The sequence below is a fragment of the Puma concolor genome, chromosome D2 (genome assembly GCF_028749965.1).
Source record: "Puma concolor isolate L17-30 chromosome D2, mPumCon1.1.hap2, whole genome shotgun sequence".
Classification (NCBI taxonomy): Eukaryota; Metazoa; Chordata; class Mammalia; order Carnivora; family Felidae; genus Puma; species Puma concolor.
The window spans coordinates 70,651,717-70,679,627 of NC_141677.1; the positions used below are offsets into that span (position 1 = coordinate 70,651,717).

Sequence of the window (27,911 nt, forward strand, 5' to 3'; positions counted from 1 at the left end):
CTAACTTCCTTCCTCCCTCCCTTTCTTCCAGCATTTTTAGGTGATACTTTTTAATAACTATAATTTATAAATGTATTTAAACTACAGAGAACAGAATAGCTGATGCTTATGGCATATATTCATTCCAATGATTGGCTATATTTTAGTTTACTCATATAGAACTTAAGTCAAATAAAGATCGAGCAGACCTCAGTTTACAGTTAGAATTTTGACCACTATTTTTTTTTCATGTGACTACCAAGAGGTATCATATATTCAGATGGAAAATTTTTTTAGAAATGATGTTGCTTCAAGTGGTAGATATGTTTTGGGTAGCCTGAGTAGACATACTTTTGTCCCCCTCATACCTTTTTTTCTAAAATTATTTTATTTTATTGTAATATGAACACTTAACCTGAGATTTATCCTCTTACCAAATCTTAAGTGCATAAATATACTCTGCTCATTACAGGTACAATGTTGTACAACAGATCTCTAGAGCTTATTCATCTCACTTAACTGAAACTTTATGCCAATTGATTAGTAACTTCCCATTTTTTCTCTATCTAGTCCCTGGCAACCACCATACCACCTTTTGATTCTAGCATTTGACTATTTTCAATACCTCATATAAGTGGCAGCATGCAGTATTTGTCTTTCTGTGACTGGTTTATTTCACTTAGCATAACATCCTCACGGTTCATCCATGTCATCACATATTGCAGAATTTCTTTCTTTTTTAAGGCTGAACAGTATTCCATTTTATGTGTCTAGCATTTTTTTTCTTTTTCTTTTTTTTTTTTTTTTTTAGCCATTCATCTGTTGATGGGCATTAGATTGTTTCTACATCTTGGCTATTGTGAACAGTACTGTAATGAACATGGAGTGCTAATATCTCTTCAATCTTCCTGATTTCAATTATTGTGAACACCCAGAAATGGGGTTGCTGAATCATATGGTAGTTCTATTTCCAATTTTTTGAAGGAATCTCCATCCTATTTTGCATAGTAGCTGTTACCATTTTTGCATTCCCACCAACAGTATGTTAGGGTTCCAATTTCTCCATATCCTCTCCAACACTTTTCTGGGTTTTTGTTTGTTTGTTTGTTTGTTTGTTTTGATAATAGCCATTTTGACAGATGTGAGTTGATATCTCACTGTGATTTTGATTTACATTTTTCTGATGACCTATGACATTGAGCAGTTTTTCATATAGCCATTTGTGTGTCTTCTTTGGAGTAATATTTATTCAAGTTCTTAGCACATTTTTAAATCAGGTTATTAGGTTTTTTATTATTATTATTGAGCTTTTGGAGTTCTTTATATATTTTAGAGACGAATCCTTTTTCAGATATATGGCTTGCAGATATTTTCTCCCATTCCATAGTTTGCCTTATTACCCTGTTGACTGTTTCCTTTGTTATATATAAGAAATCATTGCCAAGATCAATGTCATGAAGCTTTTCCCCCATGTTTTCTTTGGTGTGTGTTTCATGATTTCAGATCTTACATTTAAGTCTTTAATCAATTTTGAGTTGATTTTTGTGTATGGTGTATAAAAAGTGTCATACACACACACACACACACACACACACACACACACACACGTATAAGCAACGTATAGAGCATCCCCAGATTCACAGAACCAAGGGTCGCTAGCTGAGAAGGCTACAGCCTCCTGGGTATTTTTCTCCTTCTTGTGTTTTTTGGGCTTCTTGCCAACTCTGGTCACCTCCTTGTCCTGCCTGGGGTCTAGGGAGGTCTTCACTTTCAAGACAAGGGGCATGACCAGAGGCCATAAGGACTTCCTCTTCTTTTTCTTCTCCCTACCGTGGAACTAAGATGAACTGAGAGCCTGCTTCCTGGGTCTGGGTGACTTCTCTCTCCATCTAGCACATAATGTGATTTCAGGTTCTAAGTGTTGCTCTCAGAAGTTGCTGTGACCCTACTTTTTCTTCACCAGAGGCATCTTGGATGCCTGCCCTAGGACCACACTTTTTGAGGGGCATGTGGCTTTTGTGGGACAGATATTAGTGGAATAATTGTCACTGTTTAAAACTGAGTATTGAGTCTCTGGTTCTTTGACCACCACCTTCTTTCTCTTCTTTTTCCCTAGGACCCCAAGGCTCAGGTCTCCTTTGTGGGTTTTGGTGATCATTCCTGTAGGCCAGTCTTCCCTGCATCCATGTGAAAGCCACCATTGGGATTTTAATAGGAATTTCATTGGATCTGTAAATCAGGGTAGTAGGGACATTTACAAATTGTTAATTCTTTCAATTTGTGAACATGTGATGTCTCTATATTTGTTTGGGTCTTTAATTTCTTTCATCAATGTTTTGTAATTTTCAGCCTCCAGGATTTTATTATTTTTGGTGTTACTGTAAATGGGATTGTTTTCCTGATTTCCTCTTCAGTTAGTTTGTTGTTAGTGGATAGAAACACAACTGATATCTGGCATGTTGATTTTGTATCCTGCAACTTTCCTGAATTCATTTATTAGCTCTAACCGTTTTCTCATGGAGTTTCCAGGTTGTCTGCATACAGAGACAGTTTTGCTTCGTCCTTTCCAATTTGGATGCTTTTTATTACTTTTTCCTCACCTAACTGCTCTGGCTAGGACCTCCAGTGCTATGTTGAATACAAGTGGTGAGACCGGACAGCCTCACCTTATTTCTCATCTTAGAGGGAAAGCTTTTAACTGTTCAGTTTTGAACTCTTAATCATGGTTGTCAAGGCCTCTTATGCTGATCCCTTCCCTTCTACCTACTACTTTTTTCTAACATTCTTTCCCCTTTCACCCTTTGTCCAGACGTGTCAAGGTACCCCAGTTTATGGTGTTGGGCATCATGTTTTAGGTCTTAATTATTGTACGTATTCTGTTTCTTTGTTTTGCAATGGTTATTCTTTCTTCTTTTCTACTTGGTAAACGAGTCATCATGTAAGCCCAGGGTCCCATTCCCTCTTTGTAAAGCCATTCTTGACCTGATCAAACCAGGCTGGTTCCTTCCTTTCTTCCACTGTACTAATATAAACCTCCAGTTTATAGTCCAGGTGTACGCTTACTGAAGTTACTTCTGCATATCTTCATGTCTGCCTCCCCCAACATCATTAAGGAGCTCATGGTCCCGGAATCTGCTGTATTAATAATATAATGCCTGGTGTGTGGTACTGCTTAAAAAATGTTAAATAAATGCAGAAATGAATGGGTGAATTGATGAAGGGTGCAAAACTCCATGCCTGTAGTCTTGTTATCTTCTTTGGTCTGAGATGAGATTCTCAATAAAATGTGTGGCTTCATTGAATTTTTCTAAAAACTAGTAGCAATCCTTACTTTATGTCATTGTAACATATTCAGTTTCGTAATTAATTCACTTATTTCTGGTCTTTTATGGTAAACTCTCTTAAGAACTTAAAATCATCCTATTCTCTCTTAAATCTTAAATTCTAGATTAAGGTTCTTAAAAGGCATTAACAAAAAAAAAAGAGAGAGAAAGAGAGAAATTAAAGAAGTAATAAATATCACTTCCATAATTCTTTTCTTTCCTGATCAATATTTTAACATACTATATGTTAAAGAATACTATATTTATAGTTGCATTAAAAAAAATTTTTTTTAATGTTTATTCATTTTTGGAAGACAGAGAGACAGAGTAGGGGAGGGGTAGAGAGAGAAGGAGACACAGAATCCCAAGCAGACTCCAGGCTCTGAGCCGGTCAGCACAGAGCCCTGACATGGGGCTCGAACCCACAAAGTGCGGGATCATGACCTGGGCCGAAGTTGAACGCTCAGCTCAACCGACTGAGCCACCCAGGAGCCCCTATAGTTGCATTTTTAAAGAACTTCATGATTTAGTTACTAATGAAAATAAAAACTTTTTTTTTTTTTTTTTTTTTTTTGGCTATCCTTCTATTCCCCAGAAATCTAAAACTTTCACATGAAAGTTTACCTCTAAGTTGAATAGTAAGATTGTTTTATTGGTTGGGGATTAAGTAGCTTATTTTCTAAAACGATATCAAGTAAAAATGTAGCTTTCTTAAAAAGGATATCACGGGGCACCTGGATGGCGCAGTCGGTTAAGCGCCCGACTTCAGCCAGGTCACGATCTCGCGGTCCGTGAGTTCGAGCCCCGCATCAGGCTCTGGGCTGATGGCTCAGAGCCTGGAGCCTGTTTCCGATTCTGTCTCCCTCTCTGTCTGACCCTCCCCCGTTCATGCTCTGTCTCTCTCTGTCCCAAAAATAAATAAACGTTGGAAAAAAGGATATCGCATGAGTTTAGAGTAGTGTTGAGCATAGTGTGTATGTGGAGATCGTTAAAGTAGATATTTACTTCAGTTTCTATGATCTCATGCCCTTTAATTTCTGTGATTTTATATTCTCTTTGCTGTTTTACAAATAAACATGAGGGGCACCCAGCTAGGTGGTGGAGTGGTGGCTCAGTTGGCAGAGCATGTGATTCTTTTTTTTTTTTTAAATTTTATTTTATTTTTTCAATGTTTATTTATTTTTGGGACAGAGAGAGACAGAGCATGAACGGGGGAGGGGCAGAGAGAGAGGGAGACACAGAAGAGCATGTGATTCTTGATCTTGGCCTTGTGAGTTTGAGCCCCACATTGGGTGTAGAGATTACTTAAAAATAGAATCTTAAAACTAACAAACAGAAGCAAAAAACAAAAGCACTCAAATAAATGTAATGTCATTCGCCAGCCTTGTAGTTAAGTAGCAAAATGTATTCTAGAATCCTTACTTTTTTTTATCTAGTATAATTTTTTTTACCTGTCCTAGATAAGTCAGAGATAAATATTTGCAGTTGTACTGTGACCTCCAACTCAATCATCATTACCAAAAAATAAAAAAAATAAAATAATTTCCATAAATCAACTGGAGTTGAATGGTTAACCAATGTGATAAATGTGGGATATTAGAAGGATGCCTGCATATGATTTTTACAAATGTTAATTTCCTGTGAACATGCCTGCTGACCTATTGTCATCAGGTCATGTATTTTTAGTTATTTTCCTAAAACTGAGACTAGACTTGTATGCATCTCTTCATTTTCTCCCCAACTCTTGCTTGTGATCAATAGCATGATCCTGTCTTTATTTACATAGGCTGTAGTCCCTGGAATAAAATTCCAGGGATTTGCTCAGGAATAGGGAGATCTTGACCTTTTCAAGAGAGTGTAGAATCTAACTTAACTATATGTGCTCTAGGGGCGCCTGGGTGGCTCAGTCGGCTGCGCGTCCGGCTTCGGCTCAGGTCATGATCTCGCAGTCTGTGAGTTCGAGCCCCGCGTCGGGCTCTGTGCTGACAGCTGGGAGCCTGGAGCCTGCTTCAGATTCTGTGTCCCCCTCTCTCTCTGCCCCTCCCCCACTCATGCTCTGTCTCTCTCTGTCTCAGAAATAAATAAACATTAAAAAAAAAAAAACTATATGTGCTCTATTGATAGCTTAGAATTAAACCTACTTTTTAAATTTCCTTTAATACAACGAACTTGACTTCTTTCCCATTATTCTATTTCTAGTGTTAGTATCCTGAAAGCAACTGATTTTCATGTTTTTACATCTTGGTTCCTTAGGAACAAACGAAACCGTTTTTATGGAAGTTTGGAGTATGTTTTTAATTTAAATTGCTTGGCCTTATCTCATTCCTGAAGGAAAGCAAATTTTTGTGTTGCCTATTCTTTTTCCTAAGAAGGTAGAGGATTACCATTTGATAAGGTGCTAATACTGTAATTAGTAAAACTTAAAATTAGAAAAAAAATTTTATATTGATCATATGGTTTGTTTAAGTAGAATTTCCAAGTTTCCTTCCACTGACAGAATTGTGCCTTTGAGAGAGATTTTAAGAGGGCAGCTTTTTATTAGTGTTTAACTCTTCTGGAGTGTGTGATAGGAATCCTCTTTTATCACTTAACTGCCTGGTTTTGAAAGTTTTATTGCGTGTTGTTATCCATGTGAAATAGGGATTTATATTGTCATCCCTTTGGTCTTCTGTTACCATTTCTTATTTTACCCTTGCACATAGGCGTGACGTCCTAGATCTGCAGAGATTATGAATAGAGACATGTACTGGATTACTTACTCCTTCTTACAGGGGTTAAAGCGTGACTGCATTCTGTGGCACACTGCGTAGCATTCTGCCCAAGTCACTTCATTCAATGAGCCAACATGGGGATGCCTTCTTTTTTCCCTTGGGAAACTTCGCCATGGTCCAGAAGTTCTTACCATTTTAGAGTTTTCTTGATCTCAGGCCTAAAATTTCCCTATTATTTAAACGATCCTGCCAGGTATTCATAGGCCAATGCTGAAAAGTCCTAAAAATATAACCTGAAGTTCTCTGTTGCATTGTTGGAAACCCTTCACCTAGAAGATGCTGGAGATTGTGGTGCTGATAATAATAAAGATGATTATCATTTATGCAGGGAAGATTCTCCCTTCCACCTCTGTTGTCCACCTCAGTTCCTCATTCCACTCTCCCCCAAGTCCCCAACCTAGGTAACTACTGTTATTAATTCCTTTTCTTTGTATATATACAAGCAAATACAAATGTACATTTTTCTCTCTACCCCCTTTAAATATCAACAAGATGGCATACGCTACAAAAGACAACGTAAACTATGCATACTATTCTCTACCTTCTTCTCTTCACTTTTCAATTGATCTTGGAGAGCAATACACAAAAGAGTCATATAGATATAGATATAGATATAGATATAGATATAGATATCTGAATAGTATTCCATTGTACGAATGTACCAAATTTATTTAATCAGTCATATGTAGATGACTTTTGGTATTGCATGTGGTGCTGCAATGAATGACTTTGAACTTTGTCATTTTTCATGTGAAAAAAATAAAAAAACAGAATTACTTCTTCAAAGAGCATGTGCATTTACAATATTGATAATCCCTTCACAAATACCCTCTGTGGGGGATGTCCCAATTTACACTCCCCTACAACAGTGCATGAGAGGTCTGGTTTACTCACAAAATGAATTTTCACTTACAACATGAAGTGTCAGACTTCTGGATATTGGTCAGATTGATTGGAGTAAAAGGGTAGTAGTTTTCATTAAACTTTTCTCATGAGTGAGATGGAGTGTTTTCAGAAGATGTTTTTATCCTGTGCCAGTTTTGGGGTGGTAAGGAGGAGGGGACTGCTCTTTTTCATATTAACTTCTAGAATTCTTTATACAAGCATGACTCATTTTATTGTACTTCAAAGATACTGTGTTTTTTACAAATTGAAACTTTTTGGTAACTCTATGTCAAGCAATTCTGTTGGTGCCATTTTTCAAAATGCATTTGCTCACTTTGTGTCCCTGTGTCACATTTTGGTAATTATCAATATTAATTGAATATGTCAACCCTTTCGTTATTATTATATTTTTATGATGATCAGTGATTATGACTCATTGAAAGTTCAGATGATTAGAATTTTTAGCAATATTTTAAAGTAAGGTAGGTACATTGTTTTCTAGACATAATGCTATTACATAGTAAATAGACTACGATATACTATAAATGTAACTTTTATATGTCTTGAATATTAGCCCAAGTTCAAAATAGAATTTGCAATTTTTTTTAGTTTATAGTTTGTCTTTAGACTTTGTTCAAACACTAATTTTATTCTATCTTTGTTCTATATTTAGCCATTCAAAAATATTTATATTTTGTGTGGTTAAAATCATCTATTTTTTACAGTTTTACATTTAGAATCATAGTTAGAAAGTCTTTTTCACCTTGGGGTTGTAAATGAACTAAGGTAAATTTATTCCTGGTGTGTGTTTTGGTTTAGGTACTTTTCATTGATCTCCCTTTAAGTTTATGGGTTTTTTATTTGCTGTTTCCAGTATGTTCTTAAGTGATTTTAATATTATTTTAAGTTACATTTGGATACCATATTTTTTGTGCTATCATTTCTACATATTTGGTTCATTTTTATAATCTACTACTGAAATTCCCCACCTCTTCGTGTATATTGTCCATCTTTTCTACCATGTCCTTTAGCATTTTTATCATAGGTGTTTTAAAGACCCTGTGTGATACTTCCAATACATGGATCGTCTCTGAGTATGTGACCATGGGTCACATTTTCTTGCTTTTTCATGTGTCTTGTAATTTTTGATCATGTGCTGGATATTGTAAATAAAAAGAGCAATAGAGAGGGAAGTAAGTAAAATTTAATCCAAGAAACCCCACAAAATAAACAAAAACACCACTCTCTTCTTTTAGGCTCCCATGTGAAGTGGTTAGGTCAATCTAACATATAATTGAGCTGTGTACAGGCTCTTTCTTTTTTGCAGTTTCAGCTTAATTCACAGCTGTAGGCTTTTCCTCTCAGTGGTGCTTGAGCTTTGAGCACTCGTGAATTTCCAGAGATCTCTTTCTGCTTTTCAGCCAAGCCACCATCTTTTTGGTTTGTGGGATCTCTTTCTCTGCTTTATACTGCTAATGTTTTGAGTCTCTGGGAAGTTCTCTTTGCTCTCCTGTCCTGATCTTGACTTTCTATTATCTTGGGAGATTTCTCTCTGCTCCACTTAAACTAAGCCTCAGAAAATTAGTTGCCTTACATTCTTTGAAGATCCAAAATGCTTCAGAGGATTTACTCCCAGCTTTGCTGCTCCCCTCTCCCACTCCAACCTTTGGTGGCTGAAATGCTGGAATGCCTCAGATAGGTTTCTATCAGCTCTCTTGTCCCGTCCCTATCCTACAATATGCAAGGTCTCAGAGCACTTAGCATGGGCTTCTTTTAGCTCCGCTGCCTTGCATCCCGCCTTCAGAGGGTCAGCTGCCTTAGATTTGGGGGAGGTTTTGCATAGCCCGGGGGAGCATCTCTCTCAGCAATTCTACCATGCCCCGAGCACTCATTGATGACCCATAGGAAAGCATTGGTTTGTGGACCCTATATCTCACTCTGTGGCTCAGGTTCCTTGAAATCGTAACATGATGTGCCAGCCCTGATGCAGACCTTAGAAGTTTGTTAGAAGTTTGGCAGGTTTCTTCTTACCTACATCTGCGGAGGCTTATTCTACTCCTCCAGGAATGAGAGTAGCCATAGGTCTCTTCTTTGTTATAAAATGCTTATGATTTTCTGGAATGTTTCACTTAAGTGCCTTTTTGTCATCAGCTCTCTGATAGGTTTTAAAAATTATGAATTTGTAACTTCTCCAGCTTGCTTTGTTTGTTAATGTGAAACCAGTGGTCTCTTTTGACCTTCTGTATTCTTTAGGAAGCAGAAGTCCTGTGTTATTCTTTAATTACCACTGCCTCTTCTTCTTCTTTGGACAAACTATGCCTAGGAAGGCTTCTGCCGGCAGCTCACTTACACCTGTGTCCACATCCATCCATTGTTTCAAACAAAGCATATAGATTTAGGCTTCAGAACGAGTCTCCCACCTTTAGGAAGTAAATTTTCACTGGCGCTTTTTGAGCCCAGCTGTTGTGGAGACCTCTTATCCTTCATGCATTTTGTCACCTTCTACCAAGTGGCTCTGCATGATCTCATCTCCTTTTGGACAGCTCTCCACATATTTTGGGATCTATGAATGATATCTGTTGTCTGGTTTTGCCAAGAATAGAGGATTCAGAGTATATTCAGAGTCTTGTTTCTCATCCACCCACCCACCCACCCTACCTCACCCTAGAGGGGAAGGAGAGGGAAAATGATGACTTAAAGGGAACCTGTTAACTTATGCAGTGATATTCTTTTTTTTTTTTTTTTTTTTGGGACAGAGAGAGACAGAGCATGAACGGGGGAGGGGCAGAGAGAGAGGGAGACACAGAATCGGAAACAGGCTCCAGGCTCTGAGCCATCAGCCCAGAGCCTGACGCGGGGCTCGAACTCACGGACCGCGAGATCGTGACCTGGCTGAAGTCGGACGCTTAACCGACTGCGCCACCCAGGCGCCCCTGCAGTGATATTCTTATTGCAAGTCCCATGTAATCATTACAACAAAGCATTTTTATTTTTCTTATGCGGATATGCAGACCGAGACTCAGAAAGGTTAGACACCCTCTCTGCAGTCACAGAGATAATAAAGAGCAAAACTGGGATTTAAATCATAGTTAGTTTAACTCATACTGTTAAATAATGTGCTGATAATGAAGCACATTATCTTTGAAGCTTCTATCTTATATTACTGCCTGAATTCTTTTTAGAGCTTAGGATAACATGTACAGGTATTTTCTCTTCTAGAGACAGAGTAAAAGAGTGAATGGGAACCTAAATGCTCAGAAAATGTTAAGACTCAAAGCAGAGGAACTTAAGTTCAGATATAATAAAAAGAGTCCAAAGAAAAAGAGACCAAAAATAAGAGGCAAAATTGAGCCCCAAGAGCCAGAAGGAACTGGAATGGAATGGCAATCAAATCTTTATATCAGGAGTTCAGGTGACAGTTGGGAGCAGAACTGACATGGCCTTGTTGGGCCATAGGTGTGTGAGGTCATCTTAAAGAGCTGAGGCAGCAAACCCAGAGTTTTATATACTGGAGGAATAGATTGCTGGGATTCTCAGTAATAATTGTTACTATAATCAGAGCACTTATTTTTCCTTAATTCTTAGTACATGCTAGGCACTGTACCAGCTGTCTCATGAACTTTATCTCATTTAGACCTGAGGTACATAGGGATTCAAAAAACTTGCTTTGTAATCACAACTAGAAAAAAGGGCAGAGCTGGGATTTGAACCCAGACTCATGAGATGCCCAATTTGGAGGTCTCTCCGATTTACCATATCGTTTCTTCAAAGGACAAGAGAATAAGAGTAATAGAAACTAGCCCCCAGACTCAAAAATTAACATGTATAAAGAATATTAAATGTATACAGAGCAGAAATAAGGAAGAACGGAAAAAAGAGTGACCTTCTCAGCTTCACGTAGTATGAATGAGATTGGGAACACTTTGGTTCATGTTAGACTTTGGAGGAATCTACTAACATCTACCTCTGCACGTGATTAAGGCTACCATTCCTAAATAGTAACTCAGAGAAAATTCTGGAGTGGGCCCCTCAGATGATTAACAATTGGAAAATTAGATGAAGAAAGGTCCTGGGACCGTTTCCTGTGACGGAAAGTTGTGGAGTTAAGCATTTTCAAGTCTGTGAAGAACTGTTATGCCAAGTATGGGCAGCAGGTGTTGTTGATCTGTACTGTATGTGGAACGATAGTGCCATAGATTTAAGTTTAATGTAGGGAAATAGTTCCTGACAGTAGCCAGTGACTTTTGGTAAACCTCATTTTTGAAAGTTAGGGCACCTCCTTCCTTAGGTTTTTATAAGGTGCATTTAGTGATGATGTGAGGGAACAAGGCTGACTGGAGGACTCTCAAGGTCCCTTTTTGCCCTAAGGTTCTATTATTATTGCATATTTATAGAGCACCAAAATTGACTGTGTTCTTCTCATTGAATAGAATTGCATTCAGTCACTGTCCAGGGCCATCACAGTCAAAATTAGACAGATCAGCATATCAAGTCAAAGGTTAGTAGGTACACATCTAACTATTTGAGAATGTGTATTCTCTTCAAGAATTAGAGAATGACCTAAGAGCACGGTGAAAGATCTTCAGTGTGAAAACCCTCCACTGAGACTTGTATTAGGTTCCTCTAGGTGTCTTTGTAAAAGGAAATAATAATAAGGAATCCTTTCTTAGTGTCTATTAAGCAAACCTAATTTCAAATTATCATCCTCAAAACTCCTAATTCAGAATGGAATGAAGGAAAAGAATTGTACTTTATTGCCAAACTGTTTTAAGTGGTAGATAATATTCTGTTATTATTAACTTGATAACTTTGAACTTCTCTGCCCACGGATGATTTAAATTCAATCCACACTTGATCTTAGCCAAAAGGCCGAGAAGCGATTGATTTAGATTTAATCCATTCTAACAGCTGAACTACCAAAAAAATTACATTGCTAATTTAAAACTAGCAAATAAAGTTCCGTATTTTTACTGGAAAAAAAATGGTAAAGTCCATCATATATGGTAAAAATTAACAGTTTAAGTTGTCTGACTTTTTTTTAAAGTTTATTTATTTTGAGAGAGAGAGAAAGTGCAAGTGGGGGAGGGGTGGAGAGAGAGGGAGAGAGCGAGTCCCAAGCAGGCTTTGCACTGTCAGTGCAGAGCCCGATGCGGGGCTTGAGCCAACAAACCAAGAGATCACGACCTGAATGAAGTCGGATGCTTAACAAACTGAGCCACCCAGGTGCCCCAGTTGTCTGGTTTTGTAAGGAGGAATGGTCTCATATTTTTTATTTCTTGTAACCCCACTAATCATTTCACACTTTTTAATCTTTTTATTTGGAAATAAATGCAAACCTTCAGAATAGTTTGAACAATAGTACTAAGAACATACGTATACTCTTTACCTAGATTTACCTGTTAGCATTTTGTTCATTTGCTTTACCATTTGTGCATGCTTTCTCTACTGATCTTTTCCTTTCTACATATATGTCTGTCTTTTCTGAACCATTTGAAAGTAAGTTGCACACATTATGCATCTGTTCATGTTTTTAAAGAAATGTTATTTTATTCCTTTCTTCGAAGTAAAAGTATTTTTGGGCAGTGCCTGGGTGGCATCCGACTTTGGCTCAGGTCGTGATCTCACCGTTCGTGGGTTCAAGCCCTGCGTCAGACTCTGTGTTGACAGCTCAGAGCCTAGAGCCTGCCTCAGACTCTGTGTCCCCCTCTTGCCCCTCCCCTGCTCTCTCGCTCTCTCTCTCTCTCTCTGTCTCTCAAAAATAAACAAACAGTAGAAAAAAATTTTTAAGTAAAATTTTTTTTTCTCAGCTCCATTATTTACCAAAACGTAGAGGCAACTTGAACTATCATATTTCACCTTGTTTTTGTCCTGTTATCTCTTTTAACTGTCACTCATGAGGTCCTTTTCATGCCTTGTATCTGGAATACACTATTTTTTTCAGATTGTCCTTTAATAAAATCTGAAGACCTGACACAGACACTTGTTGCCACAACATATAATATAATATAATATATAGCTTTGTCATGTGATGTATTACAGACTCTTATAGTGCCAAATTCTTGTTGTATAATTTTTATTGAAGAAAACTCTTTTTTTAATGTAAATACATGTGTTAGGATAACAGAACTAATTAGATCTCTGGTAAAATTACATGGTTTTTTACCTTTAAGTTTGTATATTTTCCATTTCAGCTTGATGTCGATTCACAGGGCTAAATTTTCATGTTTGCTTATTTCCCTCACAGTAGCTTATGATTCCACAGGTCCCCGACAGGATTTCACTGAAAGAGTGGCTACGTGAGATCCAGAATGAAGATACAGCTTCTGGAAAGGGGAATGAAATTCCATTCAAACAAAAATAGGAGGGGAGGGGGTTAATCTATTTTAAGTGCTGATGAACAAATTGAAATTATTTTCAAGTTGTAAAAATTTTATTACTCTATTTTTACTGATGTAATTTATCAATCCCTTTAATGTCTGAGATTAAAACCAACTCTGCAGAGATGAACTCTGAATATCCAAATAGTTTGAGATATGGAAGAGGTATAACTGTGGTGAAGTCAGTTCTCTACGATTTTCAGTGAATGTTGAAGACACAGAGCCAGAATCAATTTAGGCTCAGGGGGAATGATGGTCTCACTCCTCAAGTGGAATATTTTGTGGACAGAGATACCTGTATTCCTGGAAGGACCATAGTTCAGGCAAGAAACTCAAAATGCAGCACAATGTTGCCTTCTTCATGTAGCCACTGAATTTTGAGTTGGAATTTTATTAGAAAGCCTCATTCTCCTCTGATGACATGTAATCCTGTCTGTTAGCATTTTTTTCCTCATGTGCTTATTAGTATTAAGTAGACTACGTGCTTGCTTTATGTTAGACCACTGTCAGAAAAACAAGACAGAATTAGTTTCAAGAATATTTTTCTTTCTGTAGCACCCACACGCAGGATGTGTGATCTCTAGTAATTCTTATTCATTTGAAATACAGCAATTTGTTCCTGTCAGTAGAGGATAGGTTTGTTGTTTTAAATTGCCAGGTTTTGTTTCTGTTGGCATGTTCCCCAATACAAATTGAATGGCTGACAAAAATCTATTTGTATGACAGTTCAATCTAGATAAGTGCCCTCTGTTGCCTAACGGTACAATTTGGGGTCTCAGAGATAAAAGCAAACTGAATGCCAGGCTTGTAACAGAGCTTCTCCATGCAGATAACAGAAGTAATCCATATTCCTGAGGTACACAAATCAGACCAACAAAGAAGAAATGCGCATGCACGTCATATCGTTTGAAATGGTGGGCTTCTAGCTTCTACATAATAAAAAATGGGAATATCTAACTTAGGAGAACAAAAATCTACCTCGTACGAGCTATGCCTAGATTTGGAATGAAAGAGAAGTGGGGTATTGACTTATAAAGTTGGAGAGAGCTCTGTTGCTTAGCATTGTCCCATCGTATACGGGTTTCCCCCGCTATCAGAAAGTTGCGTGTTCCTAGGAGACCTTTCGTAAGCTGAAATGATGTAAAGCGAAAGAAGCAATTATCATTGTTATGTGGAAAAATTTTCTAACACTCCCAGACCCAAAGAATAACATCTCTTAGGCTTTTCCGATACCTTAGGACACATCTTGCTAACAGACACACGGAATAAATGGAGGCAAAGCACAGAGGCTCCCAGACACAGTTCAGAGCTCTGACAGCTTGACGCCTGGGTGCTGTGTGCTCTTCCTGGGGAAGGAGCTGGTCAGGGCCGCTTTCACTGCTCAGGGTGCGAGCTGCCTTCCTCATGGCTCACTGAAAAACAAATGGTGAATGCTCTTCTCTTTTCGCCTTTTTTTGTAAAATCAGAAATCGTCTTCAGATTTCTTCTGGTTAGCAAAAACAGATACTAATGTAGGCCTCTAACTGAAGTGTCATGATGTGAATTTTCCTGAAGCAAGGTACACCTGTATTGGCTTTTGTCAAATTTTTTTGCTTTCTATTTTAACATGCCTGTTCTGAAATAAAGTATATATTTAGACAGTGATTCTTTCATACTTTTGATATTCTACAAGAGGTAGTTTCTGAAGGGGTCTCCTTTACCTCCCAAGATGAGGAACTGAAAATTTGTACCTTTTCTCTCTTCCTTAAAACATGTCAGGCTTACTATACAGGTATCTCTAAAACATAATTCACTTATAAAAAGAGGGATGAAATATATGGTAACAATCGTAATAAGGAAGGAATTGGGACTAGTTCATAAGGTAACAGACATCCTGGAAATATGGCTAAGAGCCCCAGTTGTAGATATTCTGAAAAATAATCCATAGTGCTTGGTGATTTATTGGATTTTAGGATTGGATTTGAGAATAATTTTTACATTTTTATCTGAAGAGACTGTGTGCATGGTAAAACCATACATCAAACTAAAGAAAACAGGAGGAGCAGTATATGAGAAGGAAAATGCCTTAATGTGTCTGCATTAAGTCTGAGATGCCTTCAGGTTATATGAGGTACCCAGAAGGGATTAGATTTGTAAGTAGAATATGCAGAAAACACGTCTTTGCCTGCTTCTAGGTAGTAGTGAGAACCGTGGGTAAAAATGAGATCATTCAGATGAGTGAGAAGAGATCCGAGGATGAAGACCTGGGTCAGACTGAGAAAGAAGCTATAATGAAGGAGACTGAGAAGGATAGACCAGACGAATGGGAGGAACTCCTGTGGAAGACGGTGCCATAATGCTAAGGGAACAGTGGGCAACAATGTCCGTCTGATGCTATCAAGAGATCAAATGCAAACAGGACTGAAAGGTGGCCATTGGAGCGAACCTTGGTACAGTTGGAGCAACACAATTAATGACATCGTATTAGATTAAAAGTGAAAGTGTAAAATAAATATCCATAAGTCCATAATGATACCAATAAATGATTGGATAATGATTGAGTAGACAGATCTTTTGTACAGAAGAATGCCAGATGACTTATGAAGATACCTCTCCCTGAAGAAGGTAGAGCATAACTCCCCACTTCTTTTTTTTTCAATTTTTTAAATGTTTTATTTATTTTTGAGAGAAAGAGAGAGAGAGAGAGAGTATGAGTGGGGGAAGGATAGACAGTGAGGGAGACACAGAATCTGAAGCAGGCCAGGCTCTGAGTTGTTAGCACAGAGCCCAACATGGGCTCCAACCTGTGAACCATTAGATTATGACCTGCGCTGAAGTCAGATGGCTCAACTGACTGAGCCACCCAGGCACCCCATAATTCCCCACTTCTTAAACGTCGGCTGTGTATAGTAAGTACAGTGTAGGAAGGGGGAAAAGAATAGCTTTTCAGTGGAGAAACATGGCAAACACTCCCTCAGCCAGGCATCAAGGGCAACATCATTAATGATACGTCAATGTTGATAGTATGTACCTTGGACATGATCTGAACCAAATGGCACTTTTATCTCTTCGGTCTTCCTCCCCAAAACATAATACCCCAGTTTAGTCAGGAGAAGAACATCAGAAGGATCCTAATTGAAGGGCATTCTACAAAATACCAATCCTCTTCAAAACCTGCAAAATCATCAAAAACAAGGAAAAGTCTGAGAAATTGTCACAGCCAAGAGGAGCCTAAGAACACATGACTAGGAAATGTAACATGGAATCCTGGATGGTATCTGGAACAGAAAAAGAACCTTAGATAGTAAGGAAACCTGAAAAAAGTATAGTTAATAATGTGTAATGAACTATTGATTCATTAATTGTAACAAATGTACCACACTCATATAAGATGTGAAAAATAGAGGAAACTAAGTGTGGGTTACATGGGAGCTCTACTATCTTTGCAACTTTTTAATAAATCTACAACTGTTTTTAAAGTTTACTTCAAAAACATGGACAATGATTTTGTCACCTCGGAAGATATTGGTGATCCTAGGAAATCCTATGGCATGGTAGGAAAGCATCAAATTTGTTGGAAGTTGAGAAGTGGCTGGGTCATGAATAAGTTAATTGAGTTAATGCTCATGGAATACTCTGTCAAGAGGCTTGGCCAGGAAGGGAAGGATAAAAAGAGGCTGGGCATGAGCTGGGGAGTAGAGTACTGGTGGAAATAACATTTTGAAGTATAGAAAGCGGGGTACACTTAAAAAATGTTTATGTTCTGAAAGGAAAGAACCAGTAGAAAGTGACATGCTGAAAATATAAGAGAAACAACAGTTAACTGATGGAGTAAAGTCCCTAAGCAGGCAGGATTTTATTCTATTCAACTGAAGATGGAGAGTCTTCTAGGAGGAATGTGTTGTTTATGAATCAGGTATGAATATTTATTATACTTTATAGTCTGGGGGTCACCCTTATAGGGAAGTAATCTTTACAATGTTTCCATAGAGAATTTGGGCTAGAAGAACTTTGTTTTATTGCCTAAACATCACAGTTTTATTGGCTATATTCATAAGGCATTAAAAGGCATCTCTGAATTATGAGAACTGTAACTTCACTGTAATAAAGAATGTGTCCCAACATGGATTCAACAGGAAGCACTAGGGGAAAAAATACTGTAAAAATTGTTTGCCTGTGAGATAGCTGGTTCCAATCTAAAATTGTAGAGCAACTGTATAGGGAGTCACTAGATCCCATGGATAAGGAAGCACTTCTTAACGCATCTTAATAACCAGTTCAAGACCTCTCCTGCCATGTGGGCAGATTATTGTTGCTTTATGGTGGAGCCTCTGAAGATTAATCTTAAAACATATCTAAGTTACATATGTGACTTACCATATGTGTGGTTGTGACTCAGCCTCAAATCAGATGTTTTTGTGGTTTAAAAAAAATTTTTTTTACATTTATTCATTTTTGAGAGACAGAGAGAGACAGAGCACAAGCGGGGGAGGTACAGAGAGAGAGAGGGGGAGACACAGAATCCGAAGCAGGCTCCAGGCCCCGAGCCATCAGCACAGAGCCCGACGCGGGGCTCGAACTCACAAACCGGGAGATCATGACCTGAGCCGAAGTCAGACGCTTAACTGACTGACCCACCCAGGCGCCCTCAAATCAGACATTTTATTCTATGAAATAAAATATTCTGCCTGAAGTATTTGTCACCTTTGAAATTTCAAATTTATTATTGTCAATATTCCAGATGTCGACAACAGTGTATAAGTAAAGGCTTATTTTTGTTTACTTTGAAGGAGAGTGACAAGAAACAAAATCTACGAACTAATCAACTTTGTAGTTGATGATAAATTCGTAGAACCAGGTGAATGGTGCAGCCAGACCTGCCTTGGGGGGGCAGGGAGCAATAGGATGGCCCCTGCCTGCCGTAATGTTTTGGTAAAATGAAAGGTGGGATGGTAAATTAAAAAGAGCACTGACATTGGGAAACACATTCTGTCCTTCCTCTACCTAGTCTTTCCCAAGTGTGTGGCCTTGGGGAGATCACTCATCTGGCTTAGAACTACTCATCTCTAAATATGGAAGGCTGGTCTAGATGAGGCCTCATATCACTGTCAACTATAGAATTCTGTTACTTTTGAGACATCTCAGTGTCAGTTACAGAATCATCGAGATCATTTGCTCTTGGATGTCTAGATCACTTGAAATTATGGCTTTGGACAGATTTTCAATGAACGATTGCCTTTCCTTCCTAATGCTAGGCAGATTATGTAGGGAAACCTACATACAACTTAATTATATCTTTTGCATACTTTATCCCAGTAGTTCTTTTAGAAATACAAATGAAGCGTCTGTTATATAGCATCCATTTTTCAGAGTATCATTTTTCTAGTAGTGCATAGAGTATTTGTATGTCATTATCAAACAAGAAAATATTTTGACATTTTGATTATTTCAATTATAGTCTATGGAGTTGTTTTATTTTATATTCAGAAGGATTTTAAAGAATTAGATTTCCTCCACTGAAAATTTACACTATTCCAGATGTTGACAACAACACCTGGGCATTCTATCATGAGCTGATTTTCTGAATGAAGTAACTTAATTATTGATTGACAAGCTAACATGATTTAAGACACAGCCACACCATGTTCAATAGCAATGTGAAAGTCATAAACTGCAAGCATGTGCAAGCAAGTGGGGCCATGATACTAACTCACATTGCATTTTGGAACACCAATGCTAAACTTAAATTTTAAGCTTAAGTTTAGAATTGCTGGAGGAGGAAATGAAGAGGTACAGTTACATGATTTCTGGGCTCTCCGTTTTGCAAATCATTAAATGATGTAACAGCAATGTGGTCAGAATTCCTAGTATAAAGAAAAGTCTATTCTAGCATTGTGAGACACAAGTAGACTTATTATTCCATATGGATTGCATGTGAGTTTGCGCGAGTCTAGATGTGTATACATACATATATTAACCTCATTATATGCATACAAATATTCACATATTCATAATAGCTAAATTAAAAAAAAATGAAAGTGGGGTAGAGTGTAACTCATTATTTACAGCCAAAACATAAATATCCATTTGAAACATGTAAACTGTTTTTGAAAGTATAAGCAAAAATAATAAATGAAAGTGATTATAGTAGAAAGACACTAGTTATTTTTTGTTTTTTGTTTTTCAAAAACATTTAAATGTCTTTTCCTGGTATTACATGGATTATTTCAGCGTTCTCATGTTAACCTGCTTTTTCAACTGTTGGTAGCCCAGCAGCAGGGCATGTTAGCATCTTCCCTCTGCTGGCTTGCATATGGTCCATTGGCCATGAGTTTATGATAGATAGAAAGTGTGCTTTCCCTTTATTAATGCTACAGTATTGGTGACATGTGGCCTGTGCACTTTCCAGTGAATGAGCTTGACCTTTGACTCAACACAGTCCCTTGAGCAAGAGCAAGCCGTGTTTGGTGGAATGATTACTTAGAAAAAACAGATTGGAACCTACTTTCTCTGCTAACATTAAAGAAATGCAGTAAAGTTTTTCCCACTGAAAATCATCCACAAATTGTAGCATCATAAAATAGAGAATTGGGCAAAAAAACCCGAAACAGACATACTAGAATTACTTAACTAATTACTTTAATTGTTAGTTAAATAATATGAACTTTTTAAGGTTACTTTTGGTGTATATTGGCACATCATTTTCTGAGGAAGATGCGCTAATTTATACTCTCAGCCCTGTATGTGTACCGGTTTTATTGCATCCTTTCCAATATTACCAACTAATGTTTAGTTGAACATCTTTCACAAGGTTAGCACATTATCAGGTATTATGAGAGGCTTCCATTTGTATGTAATATTTAAATTCACACAACAGCCCTGAGAAATAAATATGGTCACTGTTTTAGATATTGAAGAAAGTGATATTCAGAAAACTTAATTTGACCAAGATCACATACTAAAATGTTATCTCTGTTCTTTGTGTTCAGTGCCTTGCGCTTTTTCATCCTAACTACTTCCCAAGGATCTAACATTTACCTAACAGTATACTTTGCCTTTACCTAAATCATGTAGTATCTTAAATCATCTTTGCTAGAAATTAATGCAGCACAGCGAACACTATGATGAATGAAATTTCATAACTTTCTTCTCATTTTTTTTCCTCCAAAATGTTAAGTTTTCTGTCCTGGATTGATGAGCTTTTTTAAGTCCTGGGTCAGGGGTGGAGTGTGTATGAAAAGCTGAAATTGGTCATGAAGAAATAGAAGTGAGGTTAAAAATGGAACGCTTTGTGCCAAAGATAGATGCATTTTCGAAAATGCCATCTGGGCATTACAGAAGTATGCTATTATTTAATTCAAACCAGCTAGAATTCAGCAAGAAATGAATGCCAGCAATTATATGACTAGCTAATAAATATAATTTCATGGTATTCGGTAAGATATCCCAAAGTGTTAATTGTAACAGGAGCAGTTAAATTCTTTATACCAGTTAAATTCTTTGGCTATGAAAGCATAACAGTTTTTAATCACCTGGTAACTCTGGGCATTATTAAATATATGGAGATTGGATTGGAAGACACGGTAGAAGCAATGGAAAAGTCTGGCCAGACTGGGTAATTTGTTTTAGACCTATAGAGAAATCTATTAACCATTTCTTCTATAGACCAATTTGATTAGGAAGTAGGACAAGCTGTTCTTTCATTACTTACCCAAACCATACTGCACTTTGTATCAATTATTTGGCTGTCTGCAGCACATAGATTAGAATAAAGGGCTTTCTTAGTGTTTGTGAATGTTGCGGATTGCTGATTAGTAATTAAAGTACTGAATGAAGAAAATTAGGCCAAAAATGAATGGCAATGAGAAAGTCTTAATTCTGTGATACAGATGTTAGAAACAGATTGTCTTGAGCAGCCCATTCAACGCAGTGACATTCTACATGGCCATGGAGTGCTTGCCTTCCATGTAAAACTCAAGTCAAATGCCTTAGAGATGGTTTCCTCTCCCGTGCCTTGTGATGTAGCTGTATGGGTATTAATTTAGTGAAATATCCTGTCTGCCAGGTGTGGGAACTAGCTGATTTTATTGTAATACCAGATCATTACTTAATTCATATGCAACAGAGTGCAGCACATGGAAAGCATTATAAATCTATTTACAATGTGGCTGGTCTGATGATAACATTGTATTAAATTCCCAGGTGAGGCAATTTAAGCAATTGCTTTGCCATGTGCACGCGGTGGAAATTAAATTCTCATATACACTTTAGTAATAAACCAACTGCATTGTTATGCTTATGCTAGTGGTGGGTTGTAGAATCTTCACTCTGACTATGTATATACCCTGTTTCACACGTAGAATCATATAGGGGGCTGCACCACAGATCCCAGTTCTTAATTAGTTTCAGCTCAGTTAATTCATTTTGTTTCTAGTTTAGCAGTGCCTGTCCAGAAACATATTCAGTTCAGTTGGGAAACATTAAGGCTTGGGTCAAGTAGACAGATTGTTTCAAGCCAAATTTCCAGACAGAACTGGGCAAGTGTATCTGTTTGAACTTGGCTTTAAGAAAATCAGCCAATCAGTATGCATATACCAAGTGAAAACTGCTTGGAATTTGAAATTCTCACCTTCATAACCAAAGACTCATTTTTGTCATCAGTTTAAAAAAGGCATTCAAACTTTCTGTGTCTGACTTTTTAGGGATAATAATCAATTGTTAATTTGCCGTATTTTTTCCTCTAATTCTGTAGATTTTTCTGCCCAACTGCGTCTCGTCCACCTAAGTGTAATGTAAGTTACAAAGAATAAGCTTTACAAAAACACACAACTAAAAGTGAGGAATGCTCTTGTATTTAATTCTGTGTCTCTGTGTGTGTGTGTGTGTGTGTGTGTGTGTGTGTGTGTGTGTGTGTGTGTGTCTGTGTGTGTGGCAAAAATTGTCAGTTGAAGCTTCCCACCCTTATGGTACAGACCTGAAATTGCAATAGATTACAAACTGCATAGAGCTTCTGTCTTCTCCAGAAGCCACATATAAAGCACCAGTAGACAGTGGTAACTGACAACTAAGACTAAAAATGTTGACAATTTCTTGATTTGCCTGGTTAGCTTATGTATAGAAGTCATTAACTATTTATAAAATGCATTATGAATTGGGTTCCTTCAAACTGTAGCTGAGTGTGTGACATTTCCAGCTCAAATTCTCATGCTTGCATTTGGCTAAAGTACAGATTTTATACAACTGATAATAAAGTAAAAATATTTTAGTTAATCAAGATACAGTAGGTGTTTCAGTTTCATTAACTTTAAATCATCTGAATTAAAATATTCATAGTACTTAGTAATGTAGAGTGAGGTTATTAAAAATTCCACAAAAGGTAAAATTATTTATTGATGCTTTGGAAGGAAACTATCGGTACAATAAGCAGTTTGTCATTCAAAGGAATTTGCCTTTTTTGGTATTCAATCAGTTTAGTGATGATCCTGCAGGCTAAATTATGGCTGATTACAACCAGCTTACTTAAAATTTCAAACCACAAAAATATTAGGAGAAAATACCAATGTAAGGCATTTAAATGCAACTCTCAATAAAACAGTCTTGATCTTCAAAATATATATATTTGTAAAATGATATTCGAGGGTAAAGAGTTCGATTTTCTGCACCGACTGTGTCATTTTCATGAGGAACTATTTCTGATACTGGGAATGAGTTTTTTTTATTCTTTAAGAGAAGTTAGTTCGATCAGAGAACGTTTCGTAAACTCAGCATATCATCTGCTTAATTACATCCAGAAAGCCGTCCAAATGACCAATGTTTACCGTCCCAATAGTAAAGACTGACATTTATAGAGACCACCCTTCAACTGCGGATAAATCCTTATTTCTCCTCTGTTGCTGAGTGTGTACACTCTTAATTGCTCGTTTTCAAAAGCAATGAATTCTCACCAAAACAAGATTAGATATTTAGGGATACATGTTTGTAATTTTCTTCTTCTTTTGAAGTTCAGCAAATCAAAATGAGAATATAATGTGATTGAACAATCTATGCCAATTTGTTGGTATTTTGGTGAAAGGGGAAAACACAAAAACAATCTCCGTATGATATTCTCGCATACTGTGGAATGTTTTAGTCCCCCATAGTGATAAAATGAATAATTAAAAAGGCAGCTCTGATACCACAGCCTGTTTAAAGGTTCTCATTTCCTTTAATGCTGTAAAATACTTTTGCTTAGCTAGTTTGGAACTACTGTAGTGGGGATCTCCAAATGGGCAAAAGAAAGGTTTGGCTTCATCTAAATATTGTAGGAAGGCCATGAGGTGGACTGACCTTGCAGTTCAGCATTTTTCAAGATAATTCTGTATGAAGTCAATCGAAATAATTAACAGTCGGTTCAGTAAATACAATAAGAGAAGCGGGCTTAATATATGCTGTTTGTGGTGGTGAGAAGTCTGGCGTGTTCACAAAATGAATGAGTTGGCTCGCTCCTGAATTGTTAAGACATCTGATATAGATGTCATTACTGACCTCAGGCTAATGACTTAACTTTGGTACTTTGTCCCCGGCAACGTTGTTGGTTTTATTTATCTATTTACCGACTTGCTACATCTGCTCAGGTACAGATACACCCTTGCAGCAAAGAAGGGGGACTTGGGGTAGAGACTCAGGGCAGAGAAGGGAGGCCATCATCTCCTTTCTGCTGAAACATTTTGCAATTTTTGCATCTTTTTCCTGGGTGTATTCAGAGGATAATATGATGGGGAGGAAATTTTGTGTGCTAGAATGAGTGTAGGTTCTAGTTTCAGTTTAACCAAAGCAATCTTTAGAATTCTATAAGACTGATTTTTTTTTCCTAAAAAAATAAAGGGATATCTAGATTTGTTTACTTTTATTTACACTCCAGTCAGCCCTTTTCAACTAGCTTCTGCCAGAGAGTTAAGCCCTAATGCCCTTAGGCTTCTATTCTCTGTAATGAACTCTCTCTTATGTACCATCCTTGGAAGATTGAGAAAATAGTCACTAAAATAATTTTCTGTTTTGTGGTTCAGATAAGGAACCCTAATTGAGAAAAGCTGCGACTCGAAAATGATTCAAAATCTATTGGCTTTTCTTGCTAAAAGTCCTTTTAAATCCTAGTGTGATTTCACATTTAAGGTGGTGTGATCTCTATGTAGCAAAGCAGTGCTGTTTACTAGTATAAAAATCTAATTAAAAATCTTGTTGACTTCTGCTCGAGGATTCTGAATAGTTCTTTTTAAACTACATTAATTTTTCAGATCACAGTTGAAAAAGTATGAAATCTTAAGGCCTAAACTGTAGACTGCAAGTGAGAATAGGCTACTATTTCCCAGCTGCCATTTTTAAATTCACTCTTTTTGCTTAGTCCAGAAGCAAAAAAAAGGCAGCCAAGTAACCTGTAAATCTGCATTTGAGTCTGAAACGGTGATGCTGAAGTAGGATCTGAGGATGGCGCCCTAGCTTCGCAACTAATTTTCAGAGCCTTTTAGCTTTTCCAAATGTGTGTGCGTTTAGATAATCCATGAATTGCTTATAGACATGTCCCTCTGACTTTACAGGTAAAGGTCAACTCCCGTAAAACAAAATTTCACTGAGTGAAATGTTGACTCATAGCCCACTTTATTTACTGGGATTGAGAAAAGTTGACTCATAGCCTACTTGCCTTTATGTACTGGGATTGGGAAATTTAATTTGTTTTAACACACACGCGTGCGCATACACACACACACACACACACACACACACACACACACACACACTCCCATTACTTTTCCTTCAGCTATTATTTGAGGAGAGCTTGGAGACCTTTAAGTTATTGTTTGGAAACGGGATAGACTTTAAAATTCCATCTCTTTCTGGCTACTAACATCACAATAATGAAGGAAATATAGATGAACTATTGTCTAAGCATTCCAGTGTTCAGTTGGAGTCATAATATTATCCCAGAATCAGAGATTTTAAAAGACCTATATTATATAGTTCATTTCCTGCCACAATTTTAAAGACCCCCATATACACTTGTTTTAATTACAATGTGGTGAGTTTTGCAGATATACAGCTATAAAGCTGTATTTCCTTCAGTTTGGTGGTCTTATTTGTATGGCTACATATGGAATAACATACCAGTTCTGATCCGTTTGTGAATATTAATGGAGTACTTACACAATGCAGAGTTTTCTTTCATTATTGGCATCTGAAAAACTTCTAATTTACATTAAACTTCTCAAGTTCAAGAACTCTACACAACTTTGCTTTGCAGATTTTAGCAAATAGGTTTCCATTAGGGGGCTCTCGAGGTTTGAGATGATCAGCCTTGATACCAATAATGCTTCGAAGCCTTTACTTTCTAACGTTCATCTCGCTCTCTCCCTTTTTGTTTTGTTTTATAGAAAAGGTCACGGATCGCCTACAGTGACGAAGTACGGAATGAGCTCCTAGGGGATGATGGGAATTCCTCAGAGAACCAGGTAGAATGCTAATCAGGAAGGCCCGGTGGGTGGCTGGAGGGTGAAGGAGGTCACTGGCACACTGGGCTCTCAAGCTGCTCCTTAACAGTATTAGCAACAACTCATGTGGAAGCGATACTGTTTAATGCAAAGCTGGAGTCTTAATCAACTTCAAAATGTTTCTTGGAGATCTTACATTTAACCCTTTACCTTGTGATCACTGTCTGCTATCTTTTAAAAAAATCTTTTCTTCTCCTTTCTTTATTATTTAGTACTTAAGGAATAACTTGAAACACACTGTTTGCAGACAAAGCCAAGGTCTTCACCTCAAACACATGTAAAAGGAATAAAAAAGTACATAATGCAGCTTTGATAATAATGCAGTATAATTAAATCAACACTTGCAGCAAAACAAATGAAAGTAAGCTTTCAAAATTCAACAGGGCAGCTCAGTCTCCTATTGTGGAGCTGCTTAAAATACATTCACCAAAATGCAGACTGTGAGCACCAGTGTGGAGCTCAGATACTCAGAGGTCCGGCCTCCGTCAAATAAGAAGAAGAATAGGAAAAGTCTCTTCTACAGTTTAATATCTGCATAGGCAAAAAATAAGATACAATTTCTTCTTAAAAGGGCCTTACAACTTGGCTGTCATTTCTCATTGGATCACACAGCAGTGTGATGAGTCTAATTAATGTCCCACTTCTTTCTTTGAATTAATACTGCAGACTTCATTAGTTCATGCAAATAATGTATATGACTTTTTTAAAAAGTCATCTCAGGGTAGAGATGACTTTTAAAATGTCACAAACAACACTAGTGACTTCCTCTCTTTGACACTTTTGGAGAAAATAAATGATGGGAACTTCAGAAGCAAGACCTGAGCGTGTTTATTCATATTCCTTTGGTTAGTATTGTAAAGGTCTTTACTCTGCCTAAATAAAAATGAACATAAATCATTCATGGAGTAAACCAAAACTTGAATAAGATAGTAAAACATAATATATTGGTACACATTGGAAAACTTGCATAATTGTACTTACCATTTCAAATAGATTATATTATAGGTCTATATATGCTGAAACTATATTACTATCTACTCCAATGTTAATATGGTAAACGGGATGACACTCATGGGATTAAGGCCTCCATCTATCCAACCCCCCAAAAAGAGGAGAAGAGTCACCAAGCTGATGATGTTTGTTTTCGGAAAGATCTCACCTTAGCCACTTTTTGGATGTTATCAGCTTGAATTTAGAAATGTAAACATGTTAAGATTTGACTTGGGATTCCAGCTTTCCTGATTGGAATGTGAGAACAGCTAAGGGGGAAAGAAAAACAAAAAAACAAAAAAACAAGGAGCACAACAAACATAAAAGGGTGGTGGGAGAAAGGGTTTGACTCATAATAGATTAAATAACATGAGGATGAGAGAAAAAATATTGTCTTCCTATTTAAAGTGAGTTTCAGATTGTTCATATCTCTCGAATGAATGAATCCTAATTTCATTTCATATCTTTACTGCGAAAAAAAGCATTCTCTTTTTTGCAAAAAAAGTGAATGCATAGTTCCCATGTCAATTTTTTAGAAAGCTATAGATCTTTCCCTCATATGAAACTACTGCTTAATATAGAGGAAATAGAAAGGAAGGGGGTGTTCCTGTCTAACTCAGACTCCTTTATTGTAATAGATGCTGTAGTACTGTGACAGGAATCTCTCTCTCTCTCTCTCTCTCTTTTTTTTTTTTAAAGCATGTTCACTTCTCTTAATGGACATTTTATGTGCCTAAAACATTTGCCTTACACACATACAAGTGTGATTTTTTTATGCCTAAAGAAAAATACTCTGCAAAAATAGGTAGAGTTCATATTTTCTGAATTTTTCAAATTATATTCCTGTCACTTTAAAGTGATTTCGCAGAGATTTCCTCTGGACTTGTATAAATCAAACTTACAAATTCTGAATGTGCTTGGAGAACCTGAAGTTTAGTTATAAGGAGCTGTCATTTCAATAAATACAATATGATAAATTATAGTCATGAGACGATGTTACTGTTAGATTATTAGTTATGAGAACTTTTCAGTCCAAAATTCGAATTAGGTTTGAAAGTTCAAAGAGACCACACTTAACTTTTTGGA

General features: G+C 37.1%; 1 protein-coding gene across 6 annotated transcripts in view; it reads left to right on the top strand.

Annotated features, from left to right (window-relative positions):
• VTI1A (vesicle transport through interaction with t-SNAREs 1A) overlaps positions 1 to 27,911 on the top strand; it is a 349,036-nt gene that overhangs the window by 52,823 nt on the left and 268,302 nt on the right. For all 6 annotated transcript variants that reach the window (XM_086680876.1, XM_086680873.1, XM_086680878.1 and 3 more), the window contains exon 4: positions 25,719 to 25,796. In XM_086680876.1, coding sequence (XP_086537002.1) covers positions 25,719 to 25,796 — 78 coding nt within the window. The remainder of the gene's footprint in view (positions 1 to 25,718; positions 25,797 to 27,911) is intronic.